The 20,125-nt window shown below is 36.9% G+C and overlaps 1 protein-coding gene across 3 annotated transcripts in view; it reads right to left on the bottom strand.

The window, feature by feature from the left end:
• LOC148954853 (pyrimidodiazepine synthase-like) overlaps positions 1–20,125 on the bottom strand; it is a 317,734-nt gene that overhangs the window by 294,849 nt on the left and 2,760 nt on the right. For all 3 annotated transcript variants that reach the window (XM_089098949.1, XM_089098946.1, XM_089098942.1), the window contains exons 3-4: positions 15,843–16,065; positions 8,968–9,100 (exon numbers count right to left, since the gene is read on the bottom strand). In XM_089098949.1, the coding sequence (XP_088955075.1) occupies positions 8,968–9,100; positions 15,843–16,065 (356 nt within the window). The remainder of the gene's footprint in view (positions 1–8,967; positions 9,101–15,842; positions 16,066–20,125) is intronic.

The raw sequence follows: 20,125 nt of genomic DNA on the forward strand, positions 1-20,125 counted from the left end.
GTCTGCAAACCAAGATTAGAATATTAGAAGCTACAGTGATGACAGTGGTCAAATATGGCTCTGAAGCATAGACGCTCCGAAAAGCGGATGAAGATTTGCTAGATGTTTTCCAGAGAAATTGCTTAAGGATTGTTCTGGGTACCCGGCTGACTGACCGTATTTCAAACAATAGGCTATGCGAAAAATGTGGTTCAATACCGCTCTCTAGGGCTATAACGAAAGAAAGGTTGAGGTGGCTAGGGCACGTTGTGTGGATGAAGGATGACAGATTGCCGAAGATTGTTCTTTTCGGCCAACCATTTAGGGCTAAACGGAAAGCAGGTTGTCCCCCTCTGGGGTGGGAGGAGATCATAAAGAAAGATTTATAGGAAATGGGAAAAGGGAACGGGTGTAAAAAGGGAGGCTTTGAATAGATTGGGATGGAGGAGGAGTGTGCGTAGCTGTGTTGGCCTCAGGCGGCTTGGTGCTGAGGTGAGTTGTTAGTGGTAGTAGTAGTAGTGTTTTGTCCCCATCCTTCAACATCCATTTGCCCCGGAAAGCTCCCATTAATGATACAGACGGAATGTGTTATGGCAAGCTCCTTGCACTTTTTCGTCCATGCCACGACTAAAGGTCTAATAATATGGTCTAAAGGTCTAAGGCTATAGATCTAATGATATTTGGAACCCATACTACTACTACTAACAACTCACTGCAGTACCAAGCCGCCTGAGGCCAACACAGCAACGCATGCTTCTCCTCCGTCTCAATCTATTTAAAGCCTTCCCTTTTACACCCTCCCAGGAAATTCCTATTTTCATTAAAGCTTTCTTTATGACGTCCTCCCACCCCAGACGAGGACGACCTGCTTTCCATTTAGCCCTAGACGGTTGGCCGAAAAAAACAATCTTCGGCAATCTGTCATCCTTCATCTGCACAACGTGCCCTAACCACCTCAACATTGTTTGAAATACGGTCAGTCAGCCGGGTACCCAAAACAATCCTTGAGCAATTTCTCTTGAAAACATCTAGCAAATCTTCACCCGCTTTTCGGAGCGTCCATGCTTCAGAGCCATATTTTACCTCTGTCCTCACTGTAGCTTCTAATATTCTAATCTTGGTTTGCAGACTTATTAATTATAAAAGAATTGTTTTTAAGTAAAGGCCATACGGCTCCAATGTTTTATTATTATTTTTTTTTCCCAGAGGCACTTCATATGGAAGGGGTCATCGTAGAAGCTTCAAAGGGGGCTCATTCGATTGGCAATTGAGAGTTCTAGTGCCCTTTTTAATAGTCGAAAATGATTGGAGGGCAACTAGCCCCCCCACGCCCATCATTCCCCCGAACACATCCAATCAAAATTTTGAGATAGCAATTTAAATTTTTTTGTTCGGCGTAGTTGATTTCCAGATAGAAAATATATTTTTGAGGAAGATACTCCCCCACAACCCTTAGGACAAGGGTATTGACTTATGCCCTAGGGGCATATAAGGTTTTTATTGAAGGCGTTGTTGTAGAAACTTCAAAACTTGCACATTCAATTGGGAATGATATATCTTGGGCCACTTTTAATATTCGTCTGTTTTTGGTTCTTAACTAGCCCCCCCCCCCCACGCCCATTAATTCCCCCAAACACATCAAATAAATATATTCAGATAATCATTTTGTTCTTCTTAATTGATTTCCAGATAGAAAATGTATTTGAGGAGGACACTCCCCCACAACCCTCAGGGCAAGGGTTTTAAGTTATGCCCTGGGGGCATATAAGGTTTTGATAGAAGGTGTTGTCGTAGAAACTTAAAAACAGGCTCATTCGATTGGAAATTAAAGGGCTAGTGCCCTTTTTAATAGTCAAAAATGATTGGAAGGTAACAAGCCCCCCCCCCGTCCATCATTCCTCCAAATACATCCAATCTAAATTTTCAGATAGTCATTTTTTTCTGCGTAGTTAATATCCAGATAGAAAATATATTTTTGAGGAGGACAATCCCCCACAACCCTCATGGCAAATGTTTTAAGATATTCCCTTGAGGCAACTACGGTTTTTATAGACGGTATTGTCGTAGAAACTTCAAAACAGGCTCACTCGATTGGAAATGAAAGAGCTAGTGTCCTTTTTAATAGTCGAAAGTGATTGGAGTTTAACTAGCCCCCCCCCCCCCCACGCCCATCATTTCCCCAAACACATCCAATCAAAATGTTAGATAACCAATTTTTTCAGCATAGTTGATTTCCAAATAGAAAATACATATTTGAGGAGGACACTCCCCCATAACCCTCAGGGCAAGGGTCTTAAGTTATGCCCTGGGGGCATATAAGGTTTTATATAGAACGCGTTGTCGTAGAAACTACAAAACTGGCTCATTCGACTGAAAATTAAAGGGCTAGTGTCCTTTTTAATAGTCGAAAATGATTGGAGGGCAACTAGCCCCCCCCCCAACGCCCCTCGTTCCCTCAAACACAGCCAAGCAAAATTTTGAGATAGCCATTTTGTTCAGTTTAGTTGATTTCCAGATAGAAAATATATTTTTGAGGAGGATACTCCCCCACAACCCTCAGGGCAAGGGTTTTAATTTATGCCCTGGGGGCATATAAGGTTTTTATAAAAGGCGTTGTCGTAGAAACTTCAATACAGGCTCATTGATTGGAAATTAAAGGGCTAGTGCCCTTTTTAATAGTTGAAAGTGATTTGAGTGTAACTAGCCCCCCTCCCCCCCCTCACGCCCATCATTTACCCAAACACATCCAATCAAAATCTTCAGATAGCCATTTTGTTCAGCGTAGTTGATTTCCAGATAGAAAATATATTTTTGAAGAGGACACTCCCCCACAACCCTCAGGTCAAGGGTTTTAAGTTATGCCCTGGGGGCATATAAGGTTTTTATAGAATGCGTTGTTGTAGAAACTTCAAAACAGGCTCATTTGATTGGAAATTTAAAGGGCTAGTGCCTTTTTTAATAGTCGAAAGTGATTGGGGTGTAACTAGCCCCCCTCCCCCACGCCCATCATTTCCCCAAACACATCCAAACAAAATTTTTAGATAGCCATTTTGTTCAGCGTAGTTGATTTACAAATAGAAAATATATTTTTGAGGAGGACTCCCCCACAACCCTCAGGGCAAGGGTTTAAAGTTATGCCTTGGGGGCATATAAGGTTTTTAGAGAAGGCGTTGTCGTAGAAACTTCAAAACAGACTCATTCGATTGGAAATTAAAGGGCTAGTGCCCTTTCTAATAGTCAAAAGTGATTGGAGTGCAACTAGCCCCCTCCCCCGACGCCCATCATTTCCCCCAACATCCACTCAAAATTTTGAGATAGCCATTTTTTTATGCATAGTTGATTTCTACATATAAAATATTTTTTTAAGGAGGACACTCCCCCACAACCCTCAGTGCATGGGTTTTAAGATATGACCTGGGGGCATTTAAGGTTTTTATAGAAGGGGTTGTCTTAAAAACTTCAAAAAAGGCTCATTTGATTGGAAATTCAAAGGGATAGTGCCCTTTTTAATAGTCGAAAGCGATTGGAGGGTAACTAGCCCCCCCCCCACGCCCATCATTCCCCCAAACACATCCAATCAAAATTTTGAGATAGCCATTTCGTTCAGCATAGTTGATTTCCAGATAGAAAAGATGTTTTTGAGGAGGACAATCTCCCACAACCCTCAGGGCAAGGGTTTTAAGTTATGCCGTGGGGGCATATAAGGTTATTATAGAAGGCGGTGTCGTAGAAACTTCAAAAAAAAGCTCATTCGATTGGAAATTCAAAGGGCTAGTTCCCTTTTTAATAGTCGAAAGTGATTGGAGGGCAACTAACCCCCCTCACACGCCCATCTTTCCCCCAAACACATCCAATCAAAATTTTGAGACAGCCATTTTATTCAATGTAGTCTTAAGTTTTGGAAATTTGGTCTTTGAGGATGACAACTCCCCCACAGCCCTCAGGGCAAGAGTTGTAATTTAAGGAATCTCCGAATCCTTCCCATTATTTCTTATGGAAGGGATGCTTGTATAAACTTTGGAGAGGTCTCATTTGACTGAAAATTGAAAGTTCTTGTTCACTTTTTAAGAGTCAAAAGAGATTCGAGGGTTACTAGCCCCCCCCTCCTCCACGCCCTAAATGCATCACGTAAAAATTTTGAGATAGACATTTCGTTAAAATAGTTCAAAGTTCTGATAACAAAAAACTCCGGTGTCGACACAGCCCACCAGGGCCCGGGGGTAGACGTTGTAAGTTATGCCCTGTGGCTTAACTTATTAAAGGGGGTTTTTAACTTATGGGAAGGGGTTTTATATGGGAAGAAAACATAGGAAATCTATTATAATTTTCCTATTATAAGGTTAAAAGATATACTATGAGATCGATATAGAAGTGCTAAGTACCACAAAATCCTATTAAGGTCAATTCCAAACAGTCGTGACCTCGGTGTATCAGTAAGGGAAAGGATCTTAACCCCTTATTTTGCATATTTTTTCAATCCGTGCACTGATTTCAATCGCTGTCTACAAGTTTTACAAGCTGTCTATTGTTCATATATAAGGTTTTTATCAAAGAGATAATGGTATAGACTTTGAAAAAATCCTCATTCAATTTAAACTGAAAGCTCTAGATCCGTTTTTTAAAGTCAAGAATAATCCGACAGTAAGCACCTCCCCCCATGCCATAAAACTTGAAACTTTTTGCGATTAAACATGAAAAATAATTAATTAAAAAACTGTCCGAAAAATAAGTTTTTAAAAGAAAAGTAAAGTCAATTTTAAAATTAAGCTCATGATATACAAATACCTTTTAAATTTAAAACTGAAAACGACCAGAAATTACTATTTAATAATAAATGAAACCCAAAACGAACAGAAATTAAATAAACAATCATACTAAAAAACATACAACAAGTACTAATATAAATGAATAAACAGATTTTAAAGCGAGTAATGCTTAGATTGAATATGAAAATCAAGCTTAAAACGAAAACAAATATTTTGCTATTAAAGTATAAATGTAACTTAAAACGAACAGAAATTAAATAACAATCAATGCGAACAAACATACAATATATATATTTATGCAAATGAATAAATAAATCTTAAAACAAGTGAAACTTAAATTGAATATGCAAATCAAGTTTGAATCGAATAAAAATAACTACAAACAAGAGTTTTGGTATCGCCTCTCTACAGAAGCCTAAAACCTACTGCGTCCTTGGCGCTTCACTGAAAACGAATTATATTACAAATGTTTTCTTTTGTACTTAATATTGAAAATAAATAATAAAATTACAGTAAAATTTTGAACTGATGAGCTTTTAGCAATTAATATCATTATGCATCAAATATTCAGTTTAACTTATTATTTCTTTTCAAGATTAGTCAAGACAAATATAGTTTTACTACAAACAAAATTTGGATACTGCCCCCTTCTTTAACTGTAAAAACCTAAAGCCTTCTGCGTCATTGGTGCTTCACTGAAAACGAATTACTCGTATATTACAAATTTATTATTTTCCAGTTCTTACAGCATTGAAAATAAAAATGAAATTACAGTGAAAAAAAAATCTTTAACTGATGAATCTTTCAACAATTAATATCATTATATATCTAATATTCAATTTGACTTTGTTTGTACTTTCCAAGACTGTTCAAGACTCATATAGTTTTGCCTTTTTTTTAACTCTGCCATTTTTTCTAACTAATCGTGTTGGTTTGTTACGTGTTGGTTTTTTAATTAATTTTTGTTCGTTTTTGATTGCAAAAAGTTTCAAGTTTTTTTTGGAATGGGGGGGGTGCTTACTGTCCGATTATTCTTGACTTTAAAAAACGGATCTAGAACTTTCAATTTAAATCGAATGAGGCTTTATCAAAGTCTATACGATTACCCCTCCACTGCCCTGGAATTTCCAATCGAATGAGTTTTTTTTTAAGTTTGTACGACACCGCCTTCTATAAAAACCTTATTTGCCCCCAGGGCATAACTTAAAACCCTTGCCCTGAGGGTTGTGGAGGAGTATCCTCCTCAAAAACATATTTTCTATCTGCAAATTATCTACGCTGAACAAAATGGCTGTCTTAAAATTTCCAGTGGATGTCGTTGGGGAAATGACGGGCGTGGGGGGGGGGGGAGGGACGTTGCCCTCCAATCACTTTCGACTATTAAAAAGGGCACCAGCCCTTTGAATTTCAAATTGAATGTGCCTGTTTTGAAGTTTCTACGACAACACCTTCTATAAAAACCTTATATGCCCCCAGGGCATAACTTAAAACTCTTGCCGAGGGTTGTGGGGGAGTGTCCTCCTCAAAAATATATTTTTTATCTGGAAATCAGCTACACTGAACAAAATGGCTATCTCAAAACTTTGATTGGATGTGTTTAGGGAAATGATGGGCTGAGGGGGGGGGCTAGCTGCCCTCCAATCACTTTCGACTATTAAAAAGAGCACTAGCCATTTAATTTCCAGTCGAATGAGCCTGTTTTGAAGTTTCTACGACAACGCCTTTTATAAAAACCTTAAATGCCCCCAGGGCATAGCTTAAAACCCTTGCCCTGAGGGTTGTGGGGGAGTCTCCTCCTCAAAAATACATTTTCAATCTGGAAATCAAATATGCTGAAGAAAAATGCCTATCTCAAAATTTTGATTCGATGTGTTTAGGGGAATGAAGGGCGTAGGGGGGGGGCTAGTTGCCCTCCAATCACTTTTGACTATTAAAAAGGGCACTATCCCTTTGAATTTCCAGTCGAATGAGTATTTTTTTATGTTTCTACGACAACGCCTTCTATAAAAATCTTATATGCCCGCATGGCAAATCTTAAAACACTTGCCCTGAAGGTTCTGGGGGAATATCCTTCTCAAAAACCTATTTTCTATCTGGAAATCAACTACGTTGAACAAAAAGGCTCTCTCAAAATTTCGATTGGAAGTGTTTGGGGGAATGATGGGCGTGGGGGTCCTAGTTTCACTCCAATCAGTTTCGACTATTAAAAAGGGCACTGTTCATTTGAATTACAACTAAAATCAGACTGTTTTGAAGCTTCTACGGCAATCCCTTATGTAAAAACCTAATATGCCCCCGGGGCATAACTTAAAACCCTTGCCTTAAGGGTTGTGGGGGAGTGTTCTCCTGAAAAATACATTTACTATTTGGAAATCAACTACGCTGAACAAAATGGCTATCTGAAAATTTTGATTGGATGTGTTTGTGGAAATGATGGGCGTGGGGGAGGGAAGGGGGCTAGTTACACTCCAATCATTTTCGACTATTAAAAAGGGCACTAGCCCTTTAATTTCCAGTCGAATGAGCATGTTTTGAAGTTTCTACGACAACGCCTTCTATAAAAACCTTATATGCCCCCAGGGCATAACTTAAAACCCTTGCCCTGAGGGTTGTGGGGGAGTTTCCTCCTCAAAAATATATTTTCTATCTGGGACTCAACTACGCTGAACAAAATGGCTATCTCAAAATTTTGATTGGATGTGTTTGGGGGAATGATAGGCGGGGGGGGGCTAGTTGCCCTCCAATCATTTTGGACTATTAAAAAGGGCACTAGCCCTTTAATTTCCAATCGAATGAGCCTGTTTTGAAGTTTCTACGACAACGCCTTCTATAAAAACCTTATATGCCCCCAGGGCATAACTTAAAACCCTTGCCCTGAGGGTTGTGGGGGAGTGTCCTCCTCAAAAATATATTTTCTATCTGGAAATCAACTACGCTGAACAAAATGGCTATCTGAAAATTTTGATTGGATGTTTTTGGGGAAATGATGGCCGGAGGGGGGGAGGGGGGCTAGTTACGCTCCAATCACTTTCGACTATTAAAAAGGGCACTAGCTCTTTAATTTCCAATTGAATGAGCCTGTTTTGAAGTTTCTATGACAACGCCTTCTATAAAAACCTTATATGCCCCCAGGGCATAACTTAAAACCCTCGCTCTGAGGGTTGTGGGGGAGTATGCTCCTCAAAAATATATTTTCTATCTGGAAATCAACTACGCTGAACAAAATGGCTATATCAAAATTTTGATTAGAGGTGTTTGGAGAAATGATGGGTGTGGGGGGGGGGGCTAGTTTCCCTCCAATCAATTTGGACTATTAAAAAGGGCAATAGCCCTTTAATTTCCAATCGAATCAGCGTGTTTTGAAGTTTCTACGCCTTCTATAAAAACCTTATATGCCCCAGGGCATAACTTAAAACCTTTGCCCTGAGGGTTGTGGGGGAGTGTCCACCTCAAAAATATATTTTCTATCCGGAAATCAACTACGCTGAACAAAATGGCTATCTGAAAATTTTGATTGGATGTGTTTGGGGAAATGATAGGTGTGGGGGGGGGCGGGGGGCTCGTTACACTCCAATCACTTTATACTATTAAAAAGGGCACTAGCCCTTTAATTTCCAATTGAATGAGCCTGTTTTGAAGTTTCTAAGACAACGCCTTCTATAAAAACCTTATATGGCCCCAGGGCATAACTTAAAACCCTCGCTCTGAGGGTTGTGGGGGAGTATCATCCTCAAAAACAAATTTTCTATCACGAAATCAACTACAATGAACACAATGGCTCTCTAAAAATTTTGATTGGCTGTGTTTGGGGGAATGAGGGGCGTGGGGGGGGCTAGTTGCCCTCCAGTCATTTTTGACTATTAAAAAGGGCACTATAACTCTCAATTTCCAATCGAATGAGCCCACTTTGAAGCTTCTACGACGACCCCTTCCATATGAAATGCCTATAAAAAAAAAAAATAATAATAAAACATTGGAGCCGTATGGCCTTTACTATAGGCAACGCTACAGCGTTGCCTCTGATAGTCTCTGATTAAACTCTTGAGAACCCTTGTGATCCTGCAGTCGATAGAGATATAGGTAATCCCTGGAGAAGGAATAAGCAATTTCAGAAAAGGTCAAAATGCGTTGGGAGAAAGCTTTTTCATTTGTTAAAAAATATATACATATGTATTAGTTGTTACATATGTGCATATGTATTACATACATATTTTTTTTGTACCTGCATAATATGGTGTTCCTCGTTTTGCCAATTGGTCTTCAAAGTGAACCAATATGTCTGTAACTTGAGCGATGCGTTCTTCTTTATCAGTGGTGTCTTTGTTTTTCACTAGATATGCCAAGTTTTGACCAACCTAAAACATCGATAAAACAAGGTTATATGTCTTTTAGCTCGCGAAAGCTTGCAGCACATTTTTACTTACAAAAACTTTCTGTCTATGTTTTACAGTAATGGTACTGGCTTTTTATAGAAATCAAATAAAAAAAAAAAGTTTTTTTAATTGAAAGTAAGGAGCGACATTAAAACTTAAAACGATCAGAAATTATTCCGTTCATGAAAGGGGCTGTCCCCTCCTCAACGCCTCGCTCTTTACGCTAAAGTTTTTTATCGTTTAAAAAAAATAGAGTTGTGAGAAAGTCAAACTTTAGCGTAAAGAGCGAGGCGTTGAGGAGGGGACAGCCCCTTTCATATACGGAATAATTTCTGTTCGTTTTAAGTTTTAATATCGCTCCTTACTTTCAGTTAAAAAAACTTGTTTTTTTTTATTTTAATTTTTGAACGTTTTTGAATAAATGCAGGTTTTGATCTTGGCTCACAGTACATGAATAATTAAAATAAAATTTTCATATCAATTTACTTTTATTTGGTTAAATGGCTTTCTCGAAACTTGTTTAATTTTATTTACAAACGTTTTTATTATTAATAAATACACATAACTTACGAATCAATTTACGTAATGAACTTTTATATTAATGGATTTTTATTATGTATATTAGGGGGCTCACCCCCTAGTCAATACCTTACTCTTTAATTGAAAGTTTGAATTTTTTTCCAATTCTTTAAAAATGACCGCTTAATCACAAAGGCCGTTAATTAGGATAAATAGCTCTTCTGAAAGTACTAAAAATCTCTGGCTTAAAGAGTGAGGTATTGACTAGGGGGTGAACCCAATCATATATGTGATATTTTCTTTTTTTATAAAGTTTTGAAGTTCCTGCTATTGCAGTTGAAAAACTTAATGTTTTAAATTCAATTGCTGATATTTTTAAAATAATGCTGGGAAGTCCGGCGTCCCCTTCATAGCAATGTCCCTTCCCCCATGAAAACATCCTTCATGGAAAGATCCTCCTATATAACCCCCGACCCAAGGCACGTACGCAGGAATTTGTTTCGGGGAGGGGGGGGGCAATTTGTTTCGGGGGGGGGGCCAAATCCTTCAAACCCATTATTCTGTGAGAAAAATCAGAAAATTATGGAAAAATGAAAAAATCGTGAGATTTTGGGGGGGCCCGGGCCAGGAGGCCCCCCTCCCTGCGTACGTCCCTGCCCGACCCCCCCCTCACTACCAGGAAAAATCTCCCCTGAAAACGTCTGTACTGTACACTTCCCAATAACCAATACTATATGTTAACATTGGGTAAAGTTCATAACTTTCAGCCCTCCTCCCGGGATCTTCGGGGGATTAAGTCATCCTAAAAGACATCCTTATATAATTTTCGAACATGCTGAACAAAATGGCTATCTCAAAATTTTGATCAGGTGACTTTGGGAAAACAATGAGCGTGGGAGGGGGCCCAGTTGCCCTCCAATTTTTTTGGTCACTTAAAAAGGGCATTAGAACTTTTAATTTCCATTCCAATGAGCCCTCACACGATATTCTAGGACCACTGGGTCGATACGATCACCCCTGGGGAAAAAAAAATAAAAATAAGCCCGCACCCGTGATCTTTCTTCTGGCAAAAAATGCAAAATTCCACATTTTTGTAGATAGGAGCTTGAAACCTCTACAGTAGGGTTCTCTGATACGTGGAATATGATGGTGTGATTTTCATTAAGGTTCTATAACTTTTAGGGGGTCTTTTCCCCTTTTTTCGAAAATCAGTCAAATTTTCTCAGGCGCGTAACTTTTGATGGGTTGAATTAAACTTGATGAAACTTATATTTTTGAAAACAACATTAAAATTCAATTCTTTTGATGTATCTATTTGTATCAAAATACCGTTTTCTAGAGTTTCGGTTACCATTGAGCCGGGTCCCAATAACCAATTCTATATGTTAACATTGGGTAAAGTTCATAACTTTCAGCTCTCCTCCTGGGGGCTTCGAGGGATTAAGTCATCCTAAAAGACATAGTCATCATATTATCGACCATGCTGAACAAAATGGCCATCTCAAAATTTTGATCGGGTGACTTTGGGGAAAAATTAAGCGTGGGAGGGGGCCTAGTTGCCCTCCATTTTTTTGATCAATTAAAAAGGGCACTAGAACTTTTAATTTCTGTTCCAATGAGCCCTCCCACGATATTATAGGACCACTGGCTCGATACGATCACCCCTGGGAAAAAAAAACAACAAAAAAAAAAAAAAACAAATAAACACGCATCCGTGATCTTTCTTCTGGCAAAAAATGGAAAATTCCACATTTTTCCAGATAAGAGCTTGAGACCTCTACAGTAGGGTTCTCTGGTACACTGAATCTGATGGAGTGATTTTCACTAAGGTTCTATAACTTTTCTGGGGATCTATCCCCCTTTTTTCGAAAATCAGCCAAATATTCTCACGCACGTAACTTTTGATAGGTAAAATTAAACTTGATGAAACTTATATATTCGGAATCAGAATTAAAATATGATTCTTTTGATGTATCTATTGGTATCAAAATTCCGTTTTTTAGAGTTTCGGTTACCATTGAGCCGGGTCGCTCCTTACTTACAGTTCGTTACCACGAACTGTTTCATTACCGCTTGGATTCATTGGATAGTTGACCAAAAGTTCACAGACCGCTTGTGGCATCGTGATTATGATTAAGAATAGTACTTTAAGAGGCTTTCATTTTACTCACTTTTTACATATGTAATTTATAATCGATTACAGACAGTATGTGTATTGGCAAGCTCCTTGCACTTTTTCGTACATGCCACCAACAAAGGTCTACTAAGGTGATTAAAGCAGACTAAACTTATTACTTGGAGCCTTGAACTTAATCAAACAGTTCGTGGTAACGAACTGTAAGTAAGGAGCGACCCGGCTCAATGGTAACCGAAACTCTAGAAAACGGGTTTTTGATACCAATAGATATATCAAAAGAATCAGATTTCAATGCTGATTTCAAATATATAACTTTCATCAAGTTTAGAGCTACCCTTCAAAAGTTACGCGCCTGAGAAAATTTGGCTGATTTTCAAAAAAAGGGTGAAAGACCCCCTAAAAATTATATAACCTTAATGAAAATCACACCATCATATTCAGCGTATCAGAGAACCCTACTGTAGAGGTTTCAAGCTCCTATCTACAAAAATGTGGAATTTTCCATTTTTTGCCAGAAGAAAGATCACGGATGCGTGTTTATTTGTTTGTGTATTTGTTTGTTTGTTTGTTTTTTTTTTTTTTTACCAGGGGTGATAGTATAGAACCAGTGGTCCTATAAAATAGTTGGATGGCTAATTTGAAAGGAAATTAAAATTTAAAGTTCCCATTTTAAATTAACAAAAAAAATGGAGGGCAACTAGGCCCCCTCCCACGCTCATTTTTTTCCCAAAGTCACCCGATCAAAATTTTGAGATAGCCATTTTGTTCAGCATGGTCGAAAATATGATAAAAATGTCTTTTAGGATGACTTGATCCCCAAAGTCTCCAGGGGGAGGGCTGAAAGTTATGAACTTTACTCAATGTTAACATATAGTATTGGTTATTGGGAAGTATACAGACTTTGTCAGAGGAGATTTTTTCTGGTAGGTGGGGGAAGGAGAGGGTCGGGGGCTATATGGAAGGATCTTTCCATGAAGGACGTTTTCATGGGGGCCGGGACATGGCGAGGACGGGGGCGCCGGATGTCCCAGCATTATTAAAGAAAAAGATCAGGAATTAACTAAAAAAAACAAGTTTTTCAACTGATCAACTCATTGTGATTAAGAGGTCATTTTTAAAGAACTGGAAAAAAAATTCGAACTATAGTTTAAAGAGCAGGGTATTGACTAGGGGGCGAACCCCCTAATATACGTGTTAAAAATTTATGAATATAGAAGGTCGTTACGTAAGTTAATTCTAAGTTACGTATATTTATTACTAATAAAAACGTTCGTAAATAAAATTAAACAAGTTTCGAGAAAGCCATTTAACCAAATATAATATGCAAATTTTGTTTTAATTATTCATGTACGGTGAGCCAAAATCAAAACCTGCATTAATTCAAAAACGTTCAAAAATTAAATAAAAAAAACAAGTTTTTTTAACTGAAAGTAAGGAACGACGTTAAAACTTAACACGAACAGAAATTATTCCGTATATGAAGGGGGCTGTCCCCTCCTCAACGCCTCGCTCTTTACGCTAAAGTTTGACTTTCTCACAACTCTATTTTTTTAAACAATAAAAAAACTTTAGCGTAAAGAGCGAGGCGTTGAGGAGGGGACAGCACCCTTTCATATACGGAATAATTTCTGTTCGTTTTAAGTTTTAACGTCGTTCCTTACTTTCAGTTAAAAAAACTTGTTTTTTTTATTTAATTATCCTTAATGAATTGAGTGTTTATGTTGCGGGCCTTCAAGTCAAACCTCCCACCCCTGGAAGGTTGAATGGGCTATTGGATTCATAAGTTGGGTGGGTCCACAAAAATTTTGATTTCTAGAATATTACGATAGAAAGGGGCGATTGTAGTGTGCTCACGTTTTTAATTAGCTACATAAAGATTTTCGAAGGGGAGTAAAGAGCCATATCGAATTCACTTTGGAGTAGACACAAAGATATGATAATTCAAACGTAAAACAGACACAAATTATTATCAAAGAATAGATGAAACCCAAAACGGACCGAACTTAAATGTATAACAATTAAATATAATGGTAAAAGACGCTAATATAGATGAATTCTAAAACGAACAGAAACTTAAATGTATAATCAAATCAAATATAAAGATGAAAGATACTATTATAGATGATTCTAAAACGAACAGAAATTAAAAAGAGCAATCAAGTCAAACTTAAAACGAACAGAAATTACCATTTTCGTTATTGGAGTAGGGCTAGAACCCTGCTTCCAAAAGCCAAGCGGATTCTCTGTATTCCACAAAAAGGGGATGGATACCCCGAATTAAAAATCAGATTGGTACTGGTGCATTATGCGGGCACCGCGAAGAAGGCTGTACCAAGGAAACCAGTCATGAAACCCGTCAAACGGGCTATTTCAAGAAATCACTATAGATAAATGATTGCAGAGCGTTGTTTCTCAATGAGTTACAATATTTAAACGATTTTTTTTTTGGGGGGGGGGGTTTAGGGGGAAGAGGTACCTAGGTTAGGTTAGTTTACGTATTTAATATATGCTATGCTTTATCCCCAGCCTCCCACCCCCCTCCCCCTAATGTGCAAATATATAGCCCAAATGTGTTTCTAAACTATTATATATTCATCCTGTTTTATTTTATTTCATTAGCATTATCCAAACTTGACTTCTTCGCGGTGCCCGCATAATGCACCAGTGCCATCAGATCTTTATTTTACACCTAGTCATGTCGTAAAAACTTTGGAGGGGCTCATTTAATTGAATCTTGATAGTTGTATTGCCTGTTTAAGAGTTGAGATGACTGGGCAGTAAACAACCCCCTCTATTGCAGATTTTTGCTGACCTCCCCCTCTGTCAGTCTCAAAAACATCTGTTCGAAATTTGGGATATCCATTTAGTCCAAAATAGTAGAAAGGTCGTTCTAAATATAATTTAACACAATTTGTTACTCCAATCACTTGATTCCTTTTTATCCAGGTATCAAAAAGTTCAGGCGGCAGAAAGGGTCAGAGCGTTGCCTATTATTCAAATAGATATTAAATCTAGAAAATAAAGACAAAATTAACTTTGATGCAATTATCCATGGGTAAAGAAAGTCAAGAGGGGTCGTGTAGAACAAAAAGTATAAAATTTTGTTTTATTTGCGAGATGATATTGGAAATTTAAATATGTAGTTCTCCCTGCATGTCGAATCGATTTGTATGATTCTAATGAAGATATGTTTTCTGGTTTAAGTGCTTACCTTTTACTATGGCATGAACGAGCTAGATCATGAAAGTAGCTACTGTAGATTATTTTCTGTGGATATCCTCTACGGTTTTGAAGAACTACGAAAGTTACTACTTAAAACTCTAAACCATTCAGTTCATCAAACAATGACCTTACAGAGTTATTTGTTATACCCCCAATTTACAGTGTATAATGTATATAAAGTACATATCCTTAATTTAACAAATAAACTTTCAAATGGGGATAAATCCATTTATTTAGACAGTGAAAAAACAGGCACAAAAGTCCAGATATTTTGGTCCCACATACAGCGACCGTCTCCAGTAGAAATACTAAAATAATAAAATTGAAACTAGCATATTTATGTACAACAAAATAAATAACTTTTCGGGTAATTCACAACGTAATGAACTTCCGGATTATTCACTAGATTATTTTCAGAGATAGTTCATTGACAAAGTTCATTCATAGTTTTTTATGTAAATTAATCTTGTTTAATCTTGCCCAAACGTAAAATAAATTTCCAATGAAAGTGGCAAAGCTTTCCGTGTCTTCTAATTGCAAACCGAATGTTGAGTTTATAGATGTTTATTGGGTTGGTCTCATTTCCCCATTTATACGACGTATTTTCGACATAACACCTTTAAATTAGGTGTTGTTTTCTTAGACCACACTGCCGTTCTAAGACGAAAAAATAAACTCTCAAATGGGGATAAATTTGAAATTAATCTTGCCAAAATGGATTTATCCTCATTTGAAAGTTTATTTGTTCGTCTTAGAACGGCAGTGGGGTCTAAGAAAACAACAACTAATTTAAAGGTGTTATGTCGAAAATACCCTTAATTTACGGTATAAAATGAGACTCTTTACCTTTGTGCTGAAATTAAGAAGGAGGATTCGATCATACGCTCTCTGGACAGGGTCACTTCGATGCATCACTTTCGTAGAATAAACTTCTTCGAGATATTCGCAAATTATAGCGCTTTCTATTATCATTTTGCCGTTGTGTTCAATGCCAGGGAGTTTTCCAGTGACATTCTTCTGTGTATACCACTCAGGAATAGAGGCTGGATTGACGTAAACAATATCATGCCTAGAAGATAACCATACTTCGGACACTAACTTCGTAATGTATACTTTGAAAGAAAACTGTATATGAGTAGTTAGTACAATAAAGAAATTCCCAAAAATACTTTTCTGTGGTGTAATTCTATATGCTTCTTAACCAAACGACGTTTTTGTAAAAATTATTAATTGTATAGACCTCGACTTAGCGAAGAAGAAAAAGTAAAAGAAAGCAATGGAACAAGTAAAACGAATGAAAAGGATGAAAGTGTAATGAAAAAAGTCATGAAAGGAATCTACATGAGATTAAATAAAAAAAACAAGTTTTTTAAACTGAAAGTAAGGAGCGACAATAAAACTTAAAACGAACAGAAATTATTCTGTATATGAAAGAGACTGTCCCCTCCTCAACGCCTCGCTCTTTACGCTAAAGTTTTTTATTGTTTTAAAAAATAAAATTGTGAGACAGAGTCAAACTTTAGCGTAAAGAGCGAGGCGTTGAGGAGGGGACAGTCTCTTTCATATACAGAATAATTTCTGTTCGTTTTAAGTTTTAATGTCGCTCCTTACTTTCAGTTAAAAAAACTTGTTTTTTTTATTTGATTTTTGAACGTTTTTGAATAAATGCAGGTTTTGATCTTGGCTCACCGTACATGAATAATAAAAAAAAAATTTCATATTAATTTACTTTTATTTAGTTAAATGGCTTTCTCGAAACTTGTTTAATTTTATTTACGAACGTTTTCATTAGTAATAAATATACGTAACTTACGAATTAACTTACGTAACGAACTTCTACATTCATATATTTTTGATAAGTTTATTAGGGGGTTCGCCCCCTAGTCAATAACTTGCTCTTTAAGCGAATGTTCAAATTTTGTTCCAATTCTTTAGAAATGACCGCTTAATCACAAAGGCCGGTAATTAGAATAAATAGCTCTTATGAAAGTACTAAAAAATCTTTGGCTTAAAGAGCGAGGCATTGACTACGGGGTGAACCCAATTATATATGTAATATTTTCTGTTTGTTTAAAGTTTCAATGTTGCTGCTGTTGCAGTTGAAATACTTGTTTTTTTGTATTAAATTTATGATCTTTTTTTAAATAACGCTGGGAAGTCTGGCGTCCCCTTCATAGCAATGTCCCATCCCCCATGAAAACTTCCTTCTTGGAAAGATCCTCCCACATAACCCCTGACCCCCCCCACACTACCAGGAAAAATCTCCCCTGAAAACGTCTGTGTACTTCCAAATAACCAAAACTATATGTTAACATTGGGTAATGTTCATAAATTTCAGCCATCTCCCCAGGACTTTCGGGGGATTGAGTAATCCTAAAAGAAATACCTGAAATATTTTCGAACATGCTGAACAAAATGGCTATCTAAAAATTTTGATCAGGTGACTTTGGGAAAAAAATAAGCGTGGGAGGGGGCCTAGTTGCCCTCCATTTTTTTTTGTCACTTAAAAATGGCACTAGAACTTTCAATTTTCATTCCAATGAGCCCTTTCACGATATTCTAGGACAACTGGGTTGATACGATCACCCCTGGGGAAAAAAAACAAAAAAAAACAAACAAACAAACAAATAAACACGCACCCGTGATCTTTCTTCTGGCAAAAAATGAAAAATTCCACATTTTTGTAGATGGGAGCTTGAAACCTCTACAATAGGGTTCTCTGATACGCTGAATATGATGGTGTGATTTTCATTAAGGTTCTATAACTCTTAGGGGGTCTTTCCCCCTTTTTTCGAAAATCAGCCAAATTTTCTCAGGCGCCTAACTTTTGATGGGTAGGATTAAACTTAATTATACTTGTATATTTGAAATCAGCATTAAAATGTAATTCTTCTGATGTATCTATTGGTATCAAAATACCGTTTTCTAGAGTTTCGGTTAGCATTGAGCCGGGTCGCTCCTTACTTACAGTTTGTTACCCCGAACTGTTTGATACAGTAAAAAAGGAATGAAAAGGAATTCTTAGCATATTAATTTCAAGACTTTTGAAAGATCTTAAGCTAAACTGGCAAGGCATGATAAAAACCAACAAAGAGAAAAATCTAAAAAAAAACAAACAAACGAGACTGTGGTCAGTGGAGAGAAAAGAAAACAACAAATGCAAAACAACACGGATATTTCACTTGTATACAAACAAGGCGTCTTCAGCATGGAAGAAACACAAGAAGAACAGGATAAAAAAAAACAAGATAAAAGTATAAACCAATAAAACCAACACCAAAAAACAAAAAAAAAAAAAAATGTAAAATTGGCGCAAACTGATCCACGTAGGGAAAAGATGCTATTATAGAGTTACTTAAGTGAGGACACCAGAGTAACTGACTCTGGTGTCTTGAGTGAGGACTCTGGTGTCCTCACTGAAGTAACTCTATATTAGCATATTTTCCCTACGTTGATCAGTTTCGCTAATTTCACATTTTTTTTTTTTTTTGGTGGTGGTTTTATTGGTTTTTAGTTTTTTATTGTTTTTTTTTACCCTGTTCTTCTTGTGTTTCTGTCCTGCTAAAGACGCCTTGTTTTTATACATGCGAAATATCCGCGTTGTTTTGAATTTGTCGTTTTCTTTTCTCTCCACTGGCCACGATTTCTGCGAGAGTAGTTGATAAATACTTCTTTGAAAAGTACCCTTTTCAGTATATATGTATTCCTTTCTTGGAAAAATGATATTTTGGTGAAATTGTATTTTGGATAGACCTCAACCTAAAGGAGAAGCGAAAAATGTAAAAGAAAAACCAGAATAAAACATATCTATATTTAGCATACTAAATTTGAAACGGCTGCATATATTCTGGCTCACGAGGGGGGGGGGGGTATTTAGGTTAGTTTTCGGTAAATACTTTTTTCTAAAAATACCTTATTTTGGTAATATAATATGCTATTGATTATGTGAATTAATTAATTGATTGAGTCACTACACATAGGTTATCTGACCTTCTAGTAGTGGCTATGTTTGTTTATTTTGATTTGCTGTTTTTTTGAATTGATCAATAAAGGAATCTCTCTCTAAATATAGTTTTTTTTAATAGACCTTTACCTAAAAAAAGAACAAATAGTCAAAATCGTTTTCTTTTTATTATAGTCGAAAGAGCCAAAAGGACATCAATATTTTTCTGTGTATACGACAGTATACACATACTGTCGCATACATTCGTATACATTTTCGTATGTACATGCTGTCATATATATCCTAAACACATACAGCATACATTTGTGTATGCGACACAGGGATAGATCATGGATGAACTTAATGTAATGTTGGGAAAAAAAAAACAACCAAGAAGCATAACTGAAAGTGTTAAGACCGATTGTTAAAAATCAAATACGTGTTATGCATCGACGAGTTTTGGTTCGGTGCATCTCACGTTGTCGTCGACCAAGTCGAAGGCATATAACGTCAACTCATTATAGCTGAAATTTACAGTATTTAAAAATGGTAATTTACTGTGAATTTGTTTAATTGTTAAATAAATGAAAAAATAAAAAATTTAGCTGAAAGTAAGGAGCGGCATTAATACTCAAGCGAACAGAAATAATTCCGTATATGAAAGGGGCTGCGTTATGAAAGGGGGAAAAGGCTTACAGTTTGAAGTCAGAAAACAATTCTTAGTCCATAATATGCAAAATAATTTTAGTTAATACATTTTGCATGCCGACCCGGTATACTTTACCCCCCCCCCTCCCCCTCTAATGTGCAAATATATAGCCCAAATTTGTTTCCAAAGTAACGAAGAACCTAACGAATAAACCCGTTTGTTCTCGAGTTTTACGCATCGTAACGTTGAGTGAGTGGCGTATAATACACAAGTATCGGCATTTTTCATGGAGAGTGTTGGATTTACTGGTATTATTTAAAAATGATCATAGATCAAATTTAAAAAGAAACATGTTTTTTCAATTGAAAATAAGGAGGAACATCAAAACTTAAAACGAATAGACATTATCATGTATATTTAAGGGCTTGCCTCCTCCTCAAGACCTTGCTCTTTACGATAAGGATGATTTTTCTTAGAGCAAGAACAAGGTCTTGTGGAAGGGACAACTTCTTTCACATACGTGATAATTTCTGCTCG

Source organism: Artemia sp. Qi Xiang Cuo, chromosome 2 (assembly GCF_049724085.1).
Source record: "Artemia sp. Qi Xiang Cuo chromosome 2, ASM4972408v1, whole genome shotgun sequence".
Taxonomy (NCBI): domain Eukaryota; kingdom Metazoa; phylum Arthropoda; class Branchiopoda; order Anostraca; family Artemiidae; genus Artemia; species Artemia sp. Qi Xiang Cuo.